Source organism: Callorhinus ursinus, unplaced genomic scaffold (genome assembly GCF_003265705.2).
Source record: "Callorhinus ursinus isolate GAN/ISIS: 27379988/994484 unplaced genomic scaffold, GSC_fseal_2.0 scaffold12, whole genome shotgun sequence".
NCBI classification, from domain to species: Eukaryota; Metazoa; Chordata; class Mammalia; order Carnivora; family Otariidae; genus Callorhinus; species Callorhinus ursinus.
The window spans coordinates 1,441,114-1,461,571 of record NW_027397074.1 but is presented as its reverse complement, the minus strand read 5'-3'; the positions used below and the strand labels follow the sequence as shown (position 1 = coordinate 1,461,571).

Genomic DNA, 20,458 nt, shown 5'->3' with positions numbered 1-20,458 from the left:
CACCTAATTGTAAAAATTGTAATCTATTTGCATATAGCCCATGCTCAGTAGAACTTTGTGAATTTTGTTTATTGGATATACCAGCTTACATTAGAAAAGGAATTACCCTGCAAAAGAAAAATTCTTTTCTGCCACTTTGTTTAAAATTGGCCTGAGCTGCTTTTTTTACCTGACTGTGGAAACTGTCAATATCAAGTTGCTGCAACTTTTATTTATTCAAATAACCCATGCCAGTGTATACATATTTTTCAAACATTAATTTGCCTTTCTTGGTAACTTAAATATCTTAAAATTTCTCTAAGATAAGTAAGCTTCTTAATCTATTAACAATGGTAGTTTCCTGGGGCACCTGGGTGGCTCAGTCAGTTAAGCGGCTGCCTTCGGCTCAGGTCATGATCCCAGGGTTCTGGGATCGAGCCCCGCATGGGGCTCCCTGCTCAGCGAGAGCCTGCATCTCCCTCTCCCTCGGCCTGCCACTCTGCCTACTTGTGTGCTCTCTCTCTCTGTCAATTAAATAAAATATTTAAAAAACAAAACAATGGTAGTTTCCTTTTAGACATACAGATTATGAAATTTTTACTCCATGATATTTTTATTTTAGTCAAATATTCTAGTATTCTGATCTTAATTTTTCTTGCCTAGAAAAGACGATCTGCAGAGACACCTGGGTGGCTCAGTCAGTTAAGCGTCTGCCTTTGGCTCACATCATGATCCCAGGGTCCTGGCATGGAGTCCTTCATTGGGCTTCTTGCTCATCAGGGAGCCTGCTTCTCCCTCTGCCTGCCATTCCCCCCTGCTTGTGCTCTCTCTCTCTGACAAATAAATAAAATCTTTAAAAAAAAAACAGAAAAGATGGACAAACATACAAAAAACATTTTAAAAGCCCTCTTAGATTTTAAAATATAAAAAACATTGTAAAAGATTAACTGAATAGAGTAATTTGGGGACTATTCAATGACTATTCAGAATTAGGTAGAATTTTCCAAGCATAGAGATGGCGCTATCATTTTACACTTGCCCATCCCTACCCTGACGTTATATTCCTTTTTTACACATTGGTCTGCATAAAAATAGTCTGAGTAGACAGTTCTGTAATTGGAACATAATGGTTTACCAATTAATATCATCCTCAGAACCGTTTTTTTTCCCTTAGATTTACATCACACACTTAATGGAGGCATTTACATTACTTACCTAAATACTTTTCCAAAACATAATTTTAATTATAGCCCAACCAGAAACTCTAATTTTCATTTCAGAGATTTCAGCCTTAGTAAGAAGAAATCTTTTTGTTTTTCAAATATCAAGTTTCTATCAGCAAAAGTACATTGTAGAAAATTATAAAATACTAAAAGGACAAAGAATCAAATAAAGACCCAATAATTTTAAATATGTTATTCAGCCTATTTCCTGAAATAATACGTGGTTGTTGCAGTCTAAGCTTACTTCTTTCCATAACTTTCTTTTCTGATAGCTCTTGAAAAGCTATGCCAAGGAGGAGGAACACATTTTGGAATCAGAAAATAAAAAACTAGTAGAAGACCAGGAAAAACTGAAAACTGAATTAAAGAAGACTTCAGATGGTAACTTTGTGTGCATGTGCAGAAGTAGAAAGTGTAGCATGATATTTTATGTGGTTACACTTCACTGTTTTCCCTAAAACAAAACTAATGGCTCAGTGTTCTTCTGGCTAAAATACCAAGAGTGACCTATTTATAAATTCCTGCTCAAATATGAAGATAAAACATGGTTTTGGCCAAGAGAAACATGCTCTGTTATACAGAAAAACATGTAGGTGTTTCAGATCTGTGTTGTAAATACAGATGTTCCTGCCTTAGCACAAGAGCTATGTTCCTGAAAAGTTGCTTTTAAACACAGTTTTGGAAAATGAATCACATTTTTCCATCATAGTATATTTCTTCTTTGAAAGAAGCAATCGCAGGGGGACAGTTTTTGTTACAGGAAAATATATTGCTTATCTCAGACCCTAATATTTCCTACCTGCCAGATAGAAGGAAAGCATTCCCTGAAAAGAGATGGGTAGTGTAGAGTAAGCAACAATCTGGGATTGTTGACAATTTGAATGACTTATTCTAAAATACATTGCGATCAGGACTTGGGAAGGCAGCTATTTCTTCTATGATTTTTTGTTTCTTAGTAATTCTGATAGCATGTTCTTCTTCGTCAAAGAAAAAATTGTTATTGCCTATAGCCACGTAACACAGAAAAGTAGGTACCCCAAGTCCAGTGTCATTCCAGGAAACTCTGAGTAAAAATCTGTGGCTTGACCCCTGGGCAACATCCTTACATATAACATATTCCTTGATGTTGTCCAGACAGTGGCAGACCTCTCAGCCTGCCAGAGTTAAGATAATGATCAATGCATAGACCTTCTCCGATTTCAAATCTCTTCCACTACTTTATGTTGGAGGTAAATTGGAGAATGTTCAGTGACTGAATCAAGGACCTACTTTAGACCATTTGTAGGTTTATATTTTTTTAAATAGATCTCAGCTTAAAAGTTTTTTATACTACAACTTGCTTTATTGATTATCTATTTACAATATTTGGGTAGAGTTTAATTCATCAAGATGTATTTGAATTGATATGGAAAGCCCAAAGATAAAAGCCGATTCTGTAAAAACAAAACAAAAATCCATAGGATGTTTCATATGATATAAAATTCTTTAATTGCTTTCCTACTTCTTATTTAAAGTGAAAAAAAAAGATTAGAGGCAGTAAATTAAAAAATAAGTTACTCTTCTAGACAAGATAGGTATTATGTAGTTGGTGTAGTATAGCCCAAAATTCATTGTTGATACTGTTGCCTCTTCTGTTGTTACAAAAGATTTGGAACATGATCAAGTTTTAACAGGATGAAGAAGTTTTAACACTTATATGAAAATAAATATAGTAATCACCCACCCTTTACATTGGACATTTAAGAAGAGAAGCAGTATTTTTTTTTTTTTACCCAACATAAAATATTGCTGCTAATCCTTTTGAAGAATGCAAGGGACTATTTCCAAAATACCTTTAATTAGTATAAAAAAAATTGTTTCAAAATCTTGCTTTTTTTTATACCAGCCATGGCATGGATCCCTCTCTTAATGTAAGAAGGGTGGTACAAAAATAAAAGACAACAGGTTGTTTGCCACGGTACACCTATCTTAACTTTAGGCAGTTTAGTTTCTTTTTCCTTTGCCTTTCAAAAATCCCAACTTTAAGATATTTGGAGCTTTGACTTTATAAGGCTGAAATATAACTCTAAACCTAATATCATTTTAGAGTAATATAAAGAAACTGTATATTTCTTTAACAGATAATTGAGATGTTTGGAGTAGATGAACTCTTTGATAATATAGACATTGTGTTTATAATCTGATAGCAAGAGATACCGGCTTCTGTGTTTAAAGTGTAGACTACAAACCTAATTTCAGAGTGAATCAGTGTTGAGGTAAAAGCAGATTTTACCTGTTTGAGTATGTCCTGTTAGGTTTCTGCAAGATGTGTAATATTTTATGAACACATTGTATGTACCCAAAATTATTATTTCACATAACAGTATCAGTGACCTTGAGAAGATGAAAGTTCTTCTAAAGGAGATATATCTTTGGCTATGTTCTCTTGATATATTCCAGTCAAGTTCATTAAGACAAGAACTAAGAAATTACGTCAACTAATAGTGCAAGAGATTCAGATGAATTCAGTAGCACAGTGGTTGGTACCTATTATCGTTCCAAAATCATCATTGATTTCTCAACATTGAGGATATTAAGGCTGACAGTGCTTAAGAAATGTTTCAGAAAGTTCTTTTATATTTGAAAATTGAGTAGAAAATTGATTTGTCTCCTAATGGAGGCAAATAGAGTATTTCAATATGAATTTTCTTACTCTTGGTGTTTGTTTAATCTAAGTGAAACATTTTCTCCAAAGTATACTAATGGCGATAAAGCATAAGTACAAATGTTTATTTAATCTGGTTAGCCTCAAATTGGAAAAGCAGTGTGCTGAATACAGGTATTAAGAATACTGTATTAGTAGTGCCAAACACTCCATCAGTTTTTAATCACCAGCTCAGATTTGGATCAGAGTTAGTAAATTGTCTGTGCTTCAGTGCAGTAATATGACCCTAGTGATCCAAAAGAGAGCATGCATGTCCCAAAGCACCTAATTTATAGTCAGGACTAACTTAGTCAGGTGTAAGGACCTGATCTGTCATTTTTAATGATCTGTTTAACAATAACTCTGATACCCCACTATGTGGAGTAATTGGGAAAGGGCACTGCCATGAAAAATGAGAACTTAGCTTTGAAGAATTTACAAAGCTCACATAATAATAATAAAAAAGCTTAGAAGTTTTCACAATAAAAATAGATCTTGTATACAGTGGAAAACCTTATGGATGTCCAAGGAGATTGACTTCAAAGGAGTCTCCCAGGATAGCTCCTGGTTTTTATTCTTACAAATAAATACCTTCTTGGCATTTATGCTTATAAATAAGTACCTTCTCAGTATATATTAACTAGAGAAAACGTACCATTCAGTCATTGCCTGCATTCACACAATGGTAAAAGTAGATACAGTTTTAAAAGTGAGGGCGCCCAGCTGGCTCAGCTGGAAGAGCATGGGACTCTTGATCTCAGGCTCATGAGTTCGAGCCTGATGTGGAGTGTAGAGATTTCTTAAATAAAACAGAACAAAAATGTTTTTAATAAAAATTAAAAAAAAATAAAAGTGATTGAATTTTGGGCCACCTGGCTGGCTCAGTCAGTAAAGCATGGGACTCTTGATCTCAGGGTCATGAGTTCAAGCCCCACACTGGGCATAGAGCTTACTTAAAAAAAGAAAAAGGTGATTTTCATGTGGAAATTTCTCCTATTCCTTTATGAGCTGGAATGTATTCATAACATGCTACATCTTAAAAGGAGTTCTCGGAGCTGCCAGTCATAACGTGGAGGTTGAGTAGTAGCCTACTCTTTCTCCTACCTAAAGGGAAAAGAAGAAGAAGAGACAAAAAAGTGATTGAGGCAAATTCCTTGATCCTGGCTTTATCCTCCCTCCATCCCTCCCTCTTTCCTTCCTTCCTCTTTCGTTCCATCAGCAATTTTTTAAAGAACTTTTCAAATTATTTATTGTAAGATCTTTTAACATGGAGCATAATGAAAATAAGACATAAGCTTCTTACACAGATTTAAAACTGAGGGATGGGGTGCCTGGGGGTTCAGTTGGTTGAGTGTCCAACTCTTCATCTCCACAGGGGTCTTGGTCTCGGGGTCGTGACTTCAGGCTCCACGCTGAGCTCCACACTGGGCATGGAGCCTACTTAAAAAAAAAAAAGAAAAAAAAATAAAACTGAGGGCTTTCCAATTCCTTGCAAATGAGTTATTTGAGCCATCTATTTATCTAAAAATAAATTCTCAAAGTCTAACGTAAGCATGTTTTACAGTTCAAAAGTTTTGTGAGCATGAACTGTCTTTAATTTGTAGCTATATCAAAGCCATCACCTTATTTTAAAGTTGTTAATAGTTAAAAAAAATGTGTTAGTTTTGGTCACAGTTTTTGCTTTATTTCCTTTTAATGAGCTTTTATAATTTGAATAAGAAATTCAGATTTTTTTTCTCCTCTGTTTATATATCTGGAAGTTTCTGCCTCTGCCATCTCCTTGCCTTCTTTTAACAACTGAAGAAAAGTCCATATTAAAAAATAATAGTACAGTTTATTTGATGGATGTGATAATAGGCATTATGTAATTAATAGTATTCTAATTAAGCAAAAAAAAAATTGAACCAGACTATTAATAGCAGTTGTCTTTGGCATGTACAAAGAATTTATTATTTTCTGGAGTTGAAATTATTTTCTGTAATGAATTTCTTTTACATGTACAGTGAAAAGGATAAAAAAACAAACTCCCTCCCAAATATCCAGGTAATCTAAGGTAATCTAAGGCATTCGTTTTTTTGGGCTTGAATTATCTAATTGATTGAGTCTGTTCCCATCTTTACTTTGAGAGTAGATACTACATAGTAGAAGTTGTTTAACCATTGCTAAGTGACATGAATCATCTTGCAAAATCTGAAAACATACTGGGTCGTTCTAGTCAAGTCACTGAACCTTTTTTAGGCCTCAGTTTTCTGTAAAGTGAAGGAATAGGCTAGTTAACCTTTAATGTCTATGTATCTCCAAATAATACAATTTAGCAAAAGTGACCATCAAGAACTATTTTTACTGTGGCTTTTTGACCCTTAAAATTGCATTTATTTTTCATGAGAGAAAATTTTTCACCGTAAGTTACCTTTCTTCCAAACTGAAGTTCAGCAGGTGGTTAATTAAGCCATATTCCTCACAGGAGAAAAATGTTTCACATAGGCTTAGAATCATTAGGACAGGGCCTGGCATGTTTAGCTCATAGCTCAAGTGTGTTATATGGAATGGGGCTACAAATCTTAACTCTCTTGGGTGAGACATAACCATTTCTCACTAGGTTATAGTGTGGTTGTTTGTTTAGAACATCTATTGAAATACTGATATGGAATAATATAATTGCAGGAGAGGAGAAATGATTTAAGTAAAGAAATCTGCATGTTCTTTTCATTATAAATATTGGGGAAATAAAAAAATAAGACTAGATCTTTAGATCTTTTCTCTCCAAGAATCTTTCCTTATGGAATTATAACACAAAGTAGTCACTATAATGCTTAAACAGAGTACCTAATTCTTTTTTTTTTTTAATTTTACCAGAGTTGTCATATACAGAAATACTAGAAGTCAAAAGTACTACAGGGCTTACAGTGAAAAATAGCAATTCCCTGAGACCCATCCCCAGAAACAGCTACATTCAACTCATTTAGCTGTTTCTTCTGACCTCCAGATTTCTAAATGCAATGTTTAGGTAGCTGTTTTTTGATCTTTCAGTATGTGGGATTTTTCTCTTTGACTTTCTTACATGGAAGAGAAGAACTTAGCTCTCTTGCCCAGCTCCTCAGACACATTTCCCATCCCCCATCATTCCAATATAAGCATATCATAATTTTTCTTTCATCACATTATTATAAGTATGTACCTACTATTCATCATTGTCGTGAAAGCCCCTTTGCCTCTTTCCTGTGCTGCTACCCTCTTTCCTGAGTTCTGTGTTTTCCTCTTTTCTCTCCTTTTGGTAGAACATATCATCCAGTAGCTTCCTGAGGAAGAGTACATGAAAGGTAAACAATTTGAAGCCATGAATGTCTGGAAATCATTATTTTCTGAAAATAACTATCATTATTTTAGCCTTACCCTTGTTGAAAAATGCTTAACCTCAGAAATTTGAATGCAGTGCTCCATTATCTTCTTGCTTCTGCTGTTTCTGTTGATAGGGCCAGAGTCATTCCAGTCCCAGATTCTTTTTGTATATGGCCTGTTTTGTTTTGTTTTGCCTTCTGGAAACTTGTGGAATCTTCTTTCTGTCCTCAGGGTTATATAATTTCATCATGAGAGAGATTTTAGGAGGCAGGCAGAACCAACAAGATTAGGGGAATGAGGGAAAGCAGAAATTTAAGATGACTCCAGGTTTCTAATTTGGTTGACTAGGTAGGTAATACTTTTTTGTTGTTGTTGTTAAAGACTTTATTTATTCATTTGAGACACAGAGATACAGAGAGAGAGAGCATGAGCAGGGGGAGAGGCAGAGGGAGAGGGAGAAGCAGACTCCCCGCTGAGCCAGGATCCTGATGTGGGGCTCGATGTGGGGTTCAATCCCAAGACCCTGGGATCATGACCTGAGCCCAAGGCAGACACTCAACTATCTGAGCCACCCAGGCGCCCCTAGGTAGGTAATACTTTTAACCTAGATTAAGACCAAAGGAGATTTGGGGTGCCTTCTTTTATTTGGAGAGAGGCAAAGTGGATAAAATAAGTGTGGTTATAAATATGCTGAGTTTGAGGGGCCATCAGGATATCCTAGTGAAAATGCCCAAAGAACAGTTGGAAATACAAATTCAAAGCTTAGAAGAAAGGTCATCTCAAGCTAGAGTCTAAGCTATCATACATATGGATAATGCTGACAGTTAAGTCAAGGAGTTAATGGGAAAATCAAAGAAGACTGTATTGAGTGAGAAGAGGTCTGAACATAGAACTCTGACATACCAACATTTGAGGCTTAGGCTGAGAAGAATCAGAGGTTCTACCTGATAACGATTCACCTCTGGCCATCTAACTCTCAGTCATTTAACTAGTAGTAAAGATCCCCTGGGTTCCAGGCAGACACCTCTACTTTGCAATGTGTATTAATAATATGAAGCCTGCTGATGACCAAGAAGGTATTTATAATATCAAATGCTAAGTATAATTACAAAATTTTCATCTAAAATTTTAAAATATCTTTGAGGGGTACATGGGTAGCTCAGTCGGTCAAGCATCTGACTCTTGGTTTCAGCTTGGGTTATGATCTCAGGGTCATGAGATCAAGCCCCATGTCAGGCTCAATGCTTAGTGGGGAGTCTGCTTGAGGATTCTCTCTCTCCCTCTCCCCCTCCCCCAACATGCATGCTCTCTCTCTCTCCCTCTCTCAGATAAATAAATCTTTAAAAAAATAAGACATCTTTGAAAGGTATTTTGAAATTGCAAGAGTGAGAAGTATGTGGCTAATATGAGTTGGAGGAAGTTAGGATACATGAGGAATCTGAAGCTTGGGAAGCAAAGACGATTGCTCAGCCATGCTCCTTTCTCTCTCCCTGGACTACCTCACAGATTACTGCAATTTGATCTTTTCTTCCAAAGTTGAAAACCAGTAGTATTTTCCTTCACTTCCTCCTTCCCCATCTTGTTTCATCTTCTTCTCAGTTATTGGCAGGAGATTTCTGTTGAGGTAAATTTTTATTTACCTAACTCTTCTGAAGGTTTGTATTTCATTTTGAGAAGTCTTCAAGTGATTTTCCTGGAACTTGCTTTGCCCTCTACACTAGATTAATATGCACATTCTTCTGCTTCATAGAAGTTCCCACAACCTTCATGAACCAATACCCCTCAGCAGTTTTTATAGGGTCAGTTCATGGGGTTTGCGTTTCTACAGATGGCCACATGTTCCTGCAGGGTTACATATTCAAGCGGTTTTAGCAACATGGAGTCTTTGTTCCAATCCGTTTATGAACTTTTCCGTGTACCTGCCATATATAAAGTATTGTGCTGGATGCTGGGAGGGTTGCCAAGGCAAATACGTTGTCATTCCTGTCTTCAAGGATCTCTAGTGAGAACAGTAGATAAATTCACTGATAACAGGAATTTGGGGCAAGGGAAACTCAAAAGGGCTGCGGTAGCACAGAGGAGAAAGTGATGAATTCTTACTGGCAGAGTTTAGAAAAATTTTATGGGGGAGGTATTTGAGCTTGGTCTCAGGGATGAGAGAGGTTTCAGAAGCAGAGACGGCCATGTCTTCCCCTAGCCTCAGGAATGCACATGATCCAAGGATTAAAGGCCGTTATGCCTAAGAGAAGGGTTTATGGCCAGGTTTATGGAGTGGGCATGATGAGGCTGGCAGGCAATCTGAGACAAGATCTAGGGACCATGAGTACCATGCTTACAAGTCCACCATTTATTCTAAAATAAGTCCAGAGACAGCAGCAGGTTTTTAGCAAGAAAATGTAAAGCAGAAACAGTCTTTCACCAAATAATTTGTAGACAGAGATTTAGATAGAGAAGAAAATAAAATAGCTCTCAAATGTGTAAATGTCTTTATTTAAGAATTCTCTTGCACCGTTTGTTTGAAGATGCTAAAAGCATCTGATATTTGGAAATGCAGAGTTTGAAGTTACTCATACTTCATTTGAGACCAGCTTTTGCATAATAGCCTCTCTGTGACCTTGGGGAAGATACTTAACTCTAAGCTGTAGTTCTTCATGGAGTCATTGCATATAAAGTACACAGCCCAGTGCCTGCTTTGTGTTCAAATTTAATAAATTGCTAGGCTTTACCATTATTGTTGTTGTTATTATTTCTATCAGAAAAGTTTCCAAGTTAAACAAGGAATGCTGAAGCGTTTTAAAAAGAAAAGTTTAATACCTGAATTTTCAACCTAAAAATTTTTGTCAAAACTAATTTAAAACCTTTTCCTCAAGTTAAGAGATTTTTCTGACACTCTCTTACTTTGCAAATCCGTATAATACTGCCTTTTTTGTATATCATAATGAAAAGGCAATCAAATTAAAGGTAAAATCTTTCACAAGCGTCTATATTGAAAAAGAGAAAAAGACCTTTCAGAGTCTGATCAATGGTATAACATGCAGTGTTAGATGTTTGAGTTGTTCATTTGCTAATTAAATCTGGGGTTGGTTTACAAAACCAAAGTAAAATAATAGCTCTGTTCTTTTCTGTGGGTGTCTTGGAAAGGTATTAGTTGGGCCCAGGGTGTTTTAAATGCCAGTGTTTCTGGGTGATGAACACCAATAAGATGGATTTGTTTTTGCTTTCGAAACTGGAGCATGAGTTTTTGCTTTAGGGGCACCTGGCTGACTCAGTTGGTAGAGCATGTGACTCTTGATCTCAGGGTTGTGAGTTCTAGCCCCACGCTGGGTATAGAGATTACTTAAAGCCTTTTTTTTTTTTTTTTTTTTTTAAGAAAAAAGAGTTTTTGCTTTAGAGGTTGCCTGATGGGGGCATTTCCATTGTGAAAATCCACCCAGAGTCTCAGATCAACCTATCCAAAATTAAATTTGTCATCCTCTTCAAATTATACCCTCTTTGGGTTCCTGAATCAAAAGCAATCAGTTAGATTGCTAGAAAATTAAGGGAGGGGGAAAAAAACCTCTTCCTTCTAAAATTAAATCTCATTGCAAACCCCCTGTCTGGATAGCCTTTGTTCTTTCTATAAGGAAAATTGATAGAGTTAAAATTGGAAACTTTTTAGGAGGTTTCTTAAAATTTTCAGTAGGATTTGGACCCTATAGTTCTGAGTAAATTTATAATTTAAGAGAAACTGATAACACAAGTGTTGTTTTAGGACAAGGGCCAGCAAACGATGGGCCAAATCCTGCCTGCTGCCTTGTTTTCATAAATTAAACTTTGCTGGTACAAAGCCACGTTTATTCGTTCACATATTTTCTATGACTACAGAGTTGAGTAGACTAGGCAGAGTTCATGGCACAGAAAAAATATTTACTATCTGGTCCTTTATAGAAATAGTTTGGGAACCCATATTTAAGGTCTTCAAATAAAGAAGAGTATCTTTTTCAGTGTAAATGAGGTGATGCTGAAAAAAATTGCTTCCGCCATCAATATTGTTACAAAATTTGGTGCGTACCTAATTGCTTGTTGAATATTGATCAGATAATTTAAGAGATTATATATACTTATGTATAGTAAAGCTAGTTCTTTGTTTACAGCCCACGCAAACTAACTCCTTCGATTCTCATATATGATGGATTGATAATTCTTCTAGATGTCATGTATTTCTTCTGCTAACACATGAAATTGCTTTAGAAAGTGTACCCTTTTCAAAGCAGGTTGTATAATCTGTACTTACACAGTGCTTTGCCTAAAATGTACATCCCAATTTTTAAGTGGAAAGTCAGCATATTAATATAGTTTATAATTATTCTTTGCTAAGTAACAGGTCCAAAATTGTTTTCTTAAGCATTTAAACAACCTAAGATTAATTGAGGAAGTCTTTATGCATTTATTGATGTTCTTCTTGTTAACAGCACACGCAGTGGGGCTGATTTTATTTATTAAATTAGAAAGCCTGTTTATCAAGTTCCCTGGCCCAGAGTACCAGTAAACTTCTAAATACCTACACACCTTAAGTCCGTGTCTTTTCTAAAACCCAAAACCACTTTACCCGTGAACCTCACCTATATTCCCAGTAGCCCAGAATGTATGGGCAGGCACTTGTATGTACACAGTAATCATTCATTTTTTTCCCTTTGTTCTGTGCAGGAGAAAAGTAGATCTGTATTTGGTTTTATTTACTAATGTTGACTCTGTGATATAATTAGTTGTGCAGCTTTGTTTCCATTCCAGAAATGTCTTAATCCTCCTCCTGCAGAGCATGCAGCTTGTAAAGCATGTCCCTGTTTAGTCTTTGCGCCTTTCGTTTGGCTTCTTCATATTGCCACCAGAGTAGTTTTTCAACACCAAAGATCTGATTATGCCTCTGCGCTATTTAAAACTCTTCCTTGGTGCCTGTCACCTTTGCAGCTCTCCAGGATGATACACATAATCTTCTGTGATCTGGCCCCCACCGTCATCTCCAGCTCTGTCGCCCAGCCTTGTCCAATCTAAATGTTATACTCCTACTCCATTAAATATCGTAGTTGGGAGTTCTCCTTACAGTGGTGTTTCCCTACTTCTCCCCTTTGCCCAGGACCACGGATCTCCAAGAGTGAAGGATTACTTCACTCTTGATAGCTTACGCTCATCCTTCAGCTCCAGCATTGCCATGAAGCCTCCCTGAAACTCCCTTCCATCTGGACTGAGGGGCCACCTTGTGGGCCGCCATATTGCGGCATTGTTGCTTATGTGATAGTGCACTCTGTAGAAATGTCCTTTTTATTCGTTTGTCTTTCTTACTAGATGATAAGTGCTCTGAAGGCCAGGGCCATGTCTAAGTCAGCTCTGTGTCCCCAGTATGCAGCTCTTGTTCCAAACACTGACTTTGGTGCCCTCTCTTCCCTCCTTACCCAATTCCGATTTCATGGTTTATCCTAATTATGTTCTTGCTAACTACTCATCTCCTTCATCTCCTTACCTCCTCGCTCCTCCCTTCTCCCTTCCTCCTCTACTCCCTGGCTCTCTCTAGGACCTAGCCCTGGTTAGTGGTCACATCTTCACCTACTTGGCACCTGCTCCCAAACATGTCAGCATTGCCGAGGGGACCAACTTTTTGCTTTAAATAAACAGTCACTAAATTCTGTAGGTCCTCAACATGCATGACAGTCCTATTGCACTTCTCTAAAATCCCCTTTCTACTCTCCAGAACTATCAGATCTCATTGCACTTTGAAATTCTAAGTTCACCCTCTTTCATTGGGCACAAAGAATTAATCAGACAAAAACTTCATCTTCTCACCACCAAACTACCGTCCTGCGGCTGGGCTCATGGGTTCCCGCGGATTAAGTTTCCATCCCTCATCTAGTGCTATGGATCCCAGTCTCCAGGACTTTGTTTCTGCAGTTACTCCTGCACTTCTGTCACCCTGCGAACATCCTCTGGGATCTCCTACCCAACAGAACAAAAACAGAAGTTTCCCTTTGTCTCATATTCCTCCAGTTACTGCCCCCGTTTCTCTGCTCTACTTCATAACCAGATTTCTTTTTTTCCTTTTAACTTGTTATTCGGGCATAATTTCAGACTCACGGGAAAGATGCAAGAATAATACCAAGAAATTCCTCTGTACCCTTCACTCAGTTACACTTTACATTTGCCTTCTCTTTTTCTCTCACTCTCTTTGTAATATTCTCTCACTTATTATTTGGATATTTTCCAAATGTTGATTTCCTAATTCCCTTATTCCTTCTACATCTGTTAGATGCCATTCTGTGATAAGGAGTCTTCCTTTATCCCCTAGTTATTTATTTGTTTCTTTAATTCTTTCAGTTGGTTAGAATCCATTATGAGCATTATGCTTTTTGTTCAAATTGTCTCAGAATTGGCAGAGTCTTTTCAAGCGGGGTCTCGTATCATTTTGGCATTTCCCCATTCTGTAAGCACTCAGTTTCTGGTATAATGAGACATTCCAAGCTCACTTTACACTTTTCCTTCTCCAGCCCTTTTATCAACCATTTCCGCAATGAGCCTTGGTTCCTTTAAGCAGAAAATGGGATTTAGAAAACAGGATCTGGATCCTGGGTATGCCCATTCCTACCCGCTCATCATTATTTATAGGCTCTCTCAGCAGACAGTACTGATGGTTGCTTAAATTCCACCACTCTAGAGAAACTCTTCCTGACTGCCCAGTCTCTTGTAGTCATCTAGTCACTCACTCTGCCAGCGATCTGTCTGAACTTCTGCATGACACTTAGTACTTGGATGGTCTCTATATCGTGTGTCTTCCTCCCAGATTTAGCAAATGGCTTTTATGAGAACAGAGACCTTAGCTATCTCTTCACTCAGCGCTCAGAAAAATGCCTGCTGCCTAGGAAGTTTTTGAATGGATAGATGAGTAGGTAACTCCCTTGTCTTGGGACAGTTTCATCTGTGTAACAGCTTTCTCTTTTATGTCATGAACAACAGGAACCTCAGCAGTTAGAGACCAGAAGAAAAATCTCCTTCCTCATACTATCTTTTTTAAGATTGTATTTATTTATTTTGAGAGAGAGCATGCAGGGAGGGGCAGAGGCAGAGGGAGAGAGAATCTCAAGCAGTCTCCATGCTGAGTGCAGAGCCCAACACAGGGCTCGATCTGATGACCCTGAGATTGTGACCTGAGCTGAAATTAAGAGTTGGATGCTTAACTGTCTGAGCCAACCAGGTGCCCCTTTCCTCATAATCTTGATGCAATGGGAAAGATTTGCCATCACTGTTAAGGAGCTTATTTCTCACCACCCTTCTATATATTGACCCTAATATATGATTGCATAACAACTCTTCTTATGAACTCTGATTTTAAATATTTAATGTATTAAGCTCATGCTTCTTTACTAGAATATCTGCTTTTCCTTTATTCACCTTCATACTGCTTGCTCACTGACTTTTTAAAATATTACCTCTTGGTCCTTGAAAAACATATAAAGATTTTTTACAAAAGAAAATTTTAACTAAATTTTTCTTTATTTAGAACAAAGGAATCAGGCATATCCTATTTGATAGGTTCTTACTTAGATAGTACTTATAGCCTAATGAAGGTTGTTATATCTGATCCTGTATGTATAGTGTTTTGTTGTATTGTGTTCCCCTTGTACTTTTTTTAAATAAATTTTTTTATGTTAAAACAGTTTAGATTTACAGAAAAATTGGTAAGATTAGTACAGAGAATTCCCACGTACCCCATACTACATTTCCCCTATTATTGATGTCTTACATTAATGTGGTACATTTATACAATTAATGAACCAGTCTCGATACATTATTATTGACTAAATTCCCTAGTTTATTCAGATTTCCTTCGTTTTCACCTGATGTTTTTGTTGTTGTTGTTTTTTTTCCTTTCCAGGATCTCATTCAGGATACAACAGCACACTTGATAGCTATGTCTCCTTAGGCTCCTCTTGGCTATAATAACTTCTCAGACTTGCCTTATTTTGATGACTTCTGACAGTTTGGGGCAGTAGTGATCAGGTATTTTGTAGAATATTGTTGGCATTTATCTGATGTTTATCTTGTGGTTAGACTAGGGTTGTGGGATATGAGAGGAAAGTCACAGAGGTCAAGTGCCACTCTCATCACATCACATCAAGAGTACATACCAACATGATTTATCACTACTGGGGTTGACCTTGATCACCTGACTTTGGTAGTCTTTGTCAGGGTTCTCTACTGTAAAGTTACCTTTTTTATTCCCTGTTTCCATAATGCACTTTTTAAAAGGAAGTCATAGCTCACACTTAAGCAATCATTACTCTATGGGGCGCCTAGGTGGCTCAGTCGGTTGAGCGTCTTGACTCTTGGTTTTGGCTCAGGTCATGATCTTGGGGTTGTGGGATCAAGCGCCAAGTGGGGCTCCATGCTCATCACGAAGTCAGCTTGAAATTCTCTCTCTCCCTCTTTCTCTGCTCCTCTCCCTGCTTGCGCGTACATGTATTCTCTCTCTCTCTCTCTCTCTCAAATATAAATCTTTAGAAAAACGGTTACTCTCCTTGAGGGTGGAGTGTCTATATAAATTATTTGGAACTCTTCTGCAGAGATTTGTGTGTTTACCCCTATTTATTTCTTTCTTCATTTATTTATGACTTGTGGGTATTCATCTTATACTTTGGATTGCAATTTAACACTTCTCTTATTTTTGTTGTTTCAACTCTAGCCATCGAGAGCTCTTTCATTTGGCTTCCATGTCCCTTTGACATATCCCCATTATTGTGGGTTTTTTTTTTTGTTTTATTTTCATTTTTTGAGTACTTCCTTATCTGACACTACAAGATGCTCTAGGCTTATCTTGCATATATCCAGCCCCATTCCTAGAGTCAGTGTTTTTGGTTTTTGTTTTTGGTTTTTTTTTATTGAACTGGCTTTTGTAATACTGTTTGGTTTTTGTTTTTAATTTTGAGTTAACATGAGGTATTTGTAACATGATTATATTTTTATCAAAATATTTTAAAATCATCCGTTTGCTCTCCAGCTATCCAGCATATTTTCTTAGCTGAAGTATAGTTGACACACAGTGTTACATCAGTTTCAAGGGTGCAACATAATGATTTGACAACTGTACACCTTATGCTATGTCACCACAAGTATGGCCATCATCTGTTCATCATGCAGTGCTGTTATAATACCAGTGACTGTACTTCCCATGCTCTACCTTTCATCCCCATTACTATTCATTCCATTATTGGAGTGAATGTTTTGTTTTTTGATTAAAGATATAATTGTTTTCAGTTGCAACCAAGATTCCTATCAGGTGAATAGAGTGATACTTCATTGTTTACCTGACATTTATCACAATCTCAGGAAATGAACTGGTTACACACGTGAATTTTTCAGATGCTTAGAGCTTAGACTTCTCAATTTATCCATTTTTTTCCTTCCTTCAAGGCACGTATTTTAAGTACCTTCTGTGTGCTGGGTTCTCAGAACAGAGAGACAAGACACGGTTCTCTTTCCTGAGTAGTCCACAGTCTAGTGGGAACATAGCTACACTTCAGCATCGTGGGTGTTATAGTTGAGGTGAGCTCCAGATGACGTAGAAGCCAAAAGTGGAGATCAAGGACAATTTCTTGACATTTTGAAGGATAAATGTTCATTAGCGAGAGGAAATGGGAACAAATGAGTGAGGCAGGGAGGTGAAAGATGAGCAAAGATGTTTTAACAAAATGAGCAGCATATAACTAAAAGAGTACAGCACTTTTGAAATACAAGGAGCTCACTGTGACTGGAGCATAAGACAGCGGCAGTGGTGAGAGGGGGACAGAAAACCTAGGACCCATCAGGAAGGGCCTTATGTTCATATGTTCACATTCCGGGGGCACTCTTGAAGGGCATTTAGGCAGAGGGGCAATCACTTTGACAATACTGTGGGCAGTGAATTAGAATAGCCAGGAAACTAGATGAGAAATCTGTTTTAGTAATCTAAACTAGAGATGAGGGCACTGGTAACAGAGTAGAGTGGATGGACTGATGATATATAAAGGAAGTAGAATCAACAAAGCTTGTCAACAGATGGATATAAGGTTAAAAGAATGTGGGTGATAATTGAAGTGATGAATAAAACAGATCTGATCTACATGTACCTGACAATATAGGCACGTACCCAAAAAAGTAACTATAATATAATTAAAACCACAATTTATGTTCCTTACTGAACCAAGTGTCTTGGAAGCATTGCTGTAGATTAACAGTCCAGTCACTGATCACTGGCAAAAGAATGGTACATGTGAGGATTAAGCATTAAATACTCCAATATATCTCACTCTCAAGGTCCCAAAAATAGAACCAAATAAACTGAAAGAAACCAACCCTAGATGTATGGAAAATTTTCAAATTAAAAATAGTTTCCTCTGTTGCAATCCTTATACCTATTGTACAACAGCCAACTTTAGGTGTCTTGCTAATGCCTCTAGAATGTTCTCTTCCATTCCCTGGCAGAGCTTAGCTGGTGGTTCCTGATCTCACGTAGAAATCATAGTGATACATCTACACAGTGCATTAGTCTCACCAGCTTCTCCCACTGTGCAAACAGCTCCATTAATGTAAGTTTGGCACTTGTAAAACTACAAATATTGTTGGTTTGCTTACATGTCATTTTACACAAATATTTTACATAAACATTTTGGCTTACTACATATCACTGTAATATCAATTGGGGTTATTCTCTGTATTAGTAAATGATGTGTGTGCCTCAGAAAGTTCCTAGTGACTAGGACATAACCAGGCTTCTAATTGAATCTGGCCAGTATTCTCATGAAATATCTCAGCACTCCCATAAAGCAACCAACGAGTGATAGCAACTCATTTTTTGCAGATGAGAAAATTGAAATAGTGACTTAGATGTGTCACCTCAAGCCTCCTTGTTTAATAATGTCTTTCCTATAAATGCTGCTTCCAAAATAAAATGGCTCAAGATGAAATAAGCATATGCAAATGTCAGATAACAATTTTATATAATCCCTTAGTCACGAAGGCAGTTCCAGAAGGAGGTGGAAGGCATCCAAAACAGAATATTATAATTTTTATAAAACGAGAGATAGAGAAAGGACTGGGAAACAGTCCAAAAGTCTCCTAGACAGTAACAGCCTCTCTTAATTGGAGTGAATTAATAAATAAGATAGTAATCATTAGGTTTACTAATATCTACTGAGATAAAAACAAAATAGGAAACACAGCTCATACCTTGGCTTGATAAGTGCTAGAAAAATAAGATTTGCCTGCATTTGTTTTGCCATACCTTCATACCAGGAGTGATCAGGAGAAACTTCTGGATAGTCTGCAAAGTGGTTTTCCATCTTCTTTTATAGATATGTAGGACCTCCTGACTCATTCTATCACCTAACAGTTCATATCTTTAAATAAGGAACTAATGAGTTGGTATCTAAGATTTATTGAATTTCCTGGATAATTTCTTCATGTTAGAAATTTAAGTATAAATCATTTTAAACATTAAGATCAACTCCTATTCAATACAAGCTCCTGGCCAATATTCTTTATTTTTAAGAATAATTGACATACAATATTGTATGAGTTTCAGAGGTACAACATAGTGAATTGATATTTATATACATTATAAAATAGTCACCACAGCAAGTCTAGTTCTACCATCTACCACCATACAAAGTTGTTACAGTATTATTGACTGTATTCCCTATGCTGTACATTACATCCCCACATCTTTATTTTATAACTGGAAGATTGTACCTCTTAATCCCCTTCAACTTTTCATCCATCTCTCCCACCCACCCCTCACTTCTGGCAACCATCAGTTTGTTCTCTGTTTTTGTTTTGTTTTGTTTGTTTATTTGTTTTTTAGATTCCACCTATGAGTGAAATTATATGGTATTTTCCTTTCTCTAACTTATTTTACTTAGCATAATACCCTCCAGATCCATCTGTGTTGCAAATGGCAACATTTCATTCTTATGGCTGTGTAATGTTCCGTTGTAAATATATATACCACATTTTTTTTATCCAGTCATCTATTGATGGACAGTAGGTTGCTTCCAAATTTGGGTTTTATAAATAATTCTGCAATGAACATAGGGGTGCTTTTGTCTTTTCAAAATAGTGTTTTCATTTTCTTTGGATAATACCTAGAAGTGGATTACTGCATCATATGGTAGTTCTATATATAGTTTTTTCATAGAGGCTTGAATGTTTTCTATATATAGTATCATGTCACCTGTAAATAGTGACAGTTTCCTTTTTCCTTTCCAATTTAAATGCCTTTTCTTTCTTTTTCTTGCTTAATTGCTATGGCTAGGATTTCCAATACTATGTTGAATAAAAGTGGTGAGAACAGGCATCCTTGTCATGTTCCTGATCTTAGAAGAAAGCTTTCAGCTTTTTACAGTTGAGTGTAATGTTAGCTCTGGGTTTGTCATATATGACCTTTATTATGTTGAGGTGTATTCTCTTTGTATCCACTTTGTTGAGAGTTTTATCCTAAATGGATGTTGAATTTTGTCAAATGCTTTTTCTCCCTCTATTGAGAGGATCATATGATTTTTATCCTTCATTTTGTTAATGTGGTATATCCCATTGATTGATTTCAGATACTGAACCATCCTTGCATCCCTAGAATAAATCCTACTTGATCATGGTGTATGATCACTTTAAGTATCATTGAATTCAGTTTGCTAATATTTTGGTGAGGGTTTTTCCATCAATACTTACTAGGAATATTGGCCTCTAATTTTCTTTTTTTTTTTTTTTTTGTAGTGTCTTGGGTTTTGGTACTAGGGTAGTGCTAGCCTCATAGCATGAATTTGGAAGTTATTCATCTTTTTTTTTTTTTTTTTGGAATAGTTTGAGGATAGGTATTAACTGTTCTTTAAATGTTTGATAGAATTCACCTGTGACGCTGTCTGGTGTCCTGTATTTTAGTTTGTTGGGAGTTTTATTACTATAATTTTATTACTAGTAAGTGGTCTATTGAGATTTTCTTTTTTTTTTTTTTTCAGATTTTCTATTTCTGATTCAGTCGTGGAAGATTGTATGTTTATAGGAATTTATCCATTTCTTCTAGGTTGGCCAGTTTGTTGGCATATAATTTTTCATAGTGGTCTTTTATAACCCTTTGTATTTCTGTAGTATTGTTTATAACTTCTATTTCACTTCTGGTTTTATTTGAGTCTTCTCTTATTTTTTCTTGATAAGTCTGGGTAAAAGTTTATCAATTCTG

At 36.6% G+C, this 20,458-nt stretch overlaps 1 protein-coding gene and 1 non-coding gene across 3 annotated transcripts in view; both read left to right on the top strand.

Moving 5' to 3' along the window:
• Positions 1-20,458, top strand: part of BCAP29 (B cell receptor associated protein 29) — a 47,410-nt gene that overhangs the window by 13,611 nt on the left and 13,341 nt on the right. For both annotated transcript variants that reach the window (XM_025872678.2, XM_025872679.2), the window contains exon 6: positions 1,475-1,583. In XM_025872678.2, coding sequence (XP_025728463.1) covers positions 1,475-1,583 — 109 coding nt within the window. The remainder of the gene's footprint in view (positions 1-1,474; positions 1,584-20,458) is intronic.
• LOC112824774 (small nucleolar RNA U109) lies at positions 4,860-4,993 on the top strand. The gene has a single exon (XR_003208521.1). It is a non-coding gene; the product is annotated as a small nucleolar RNA U109 (small nucleolar RNA).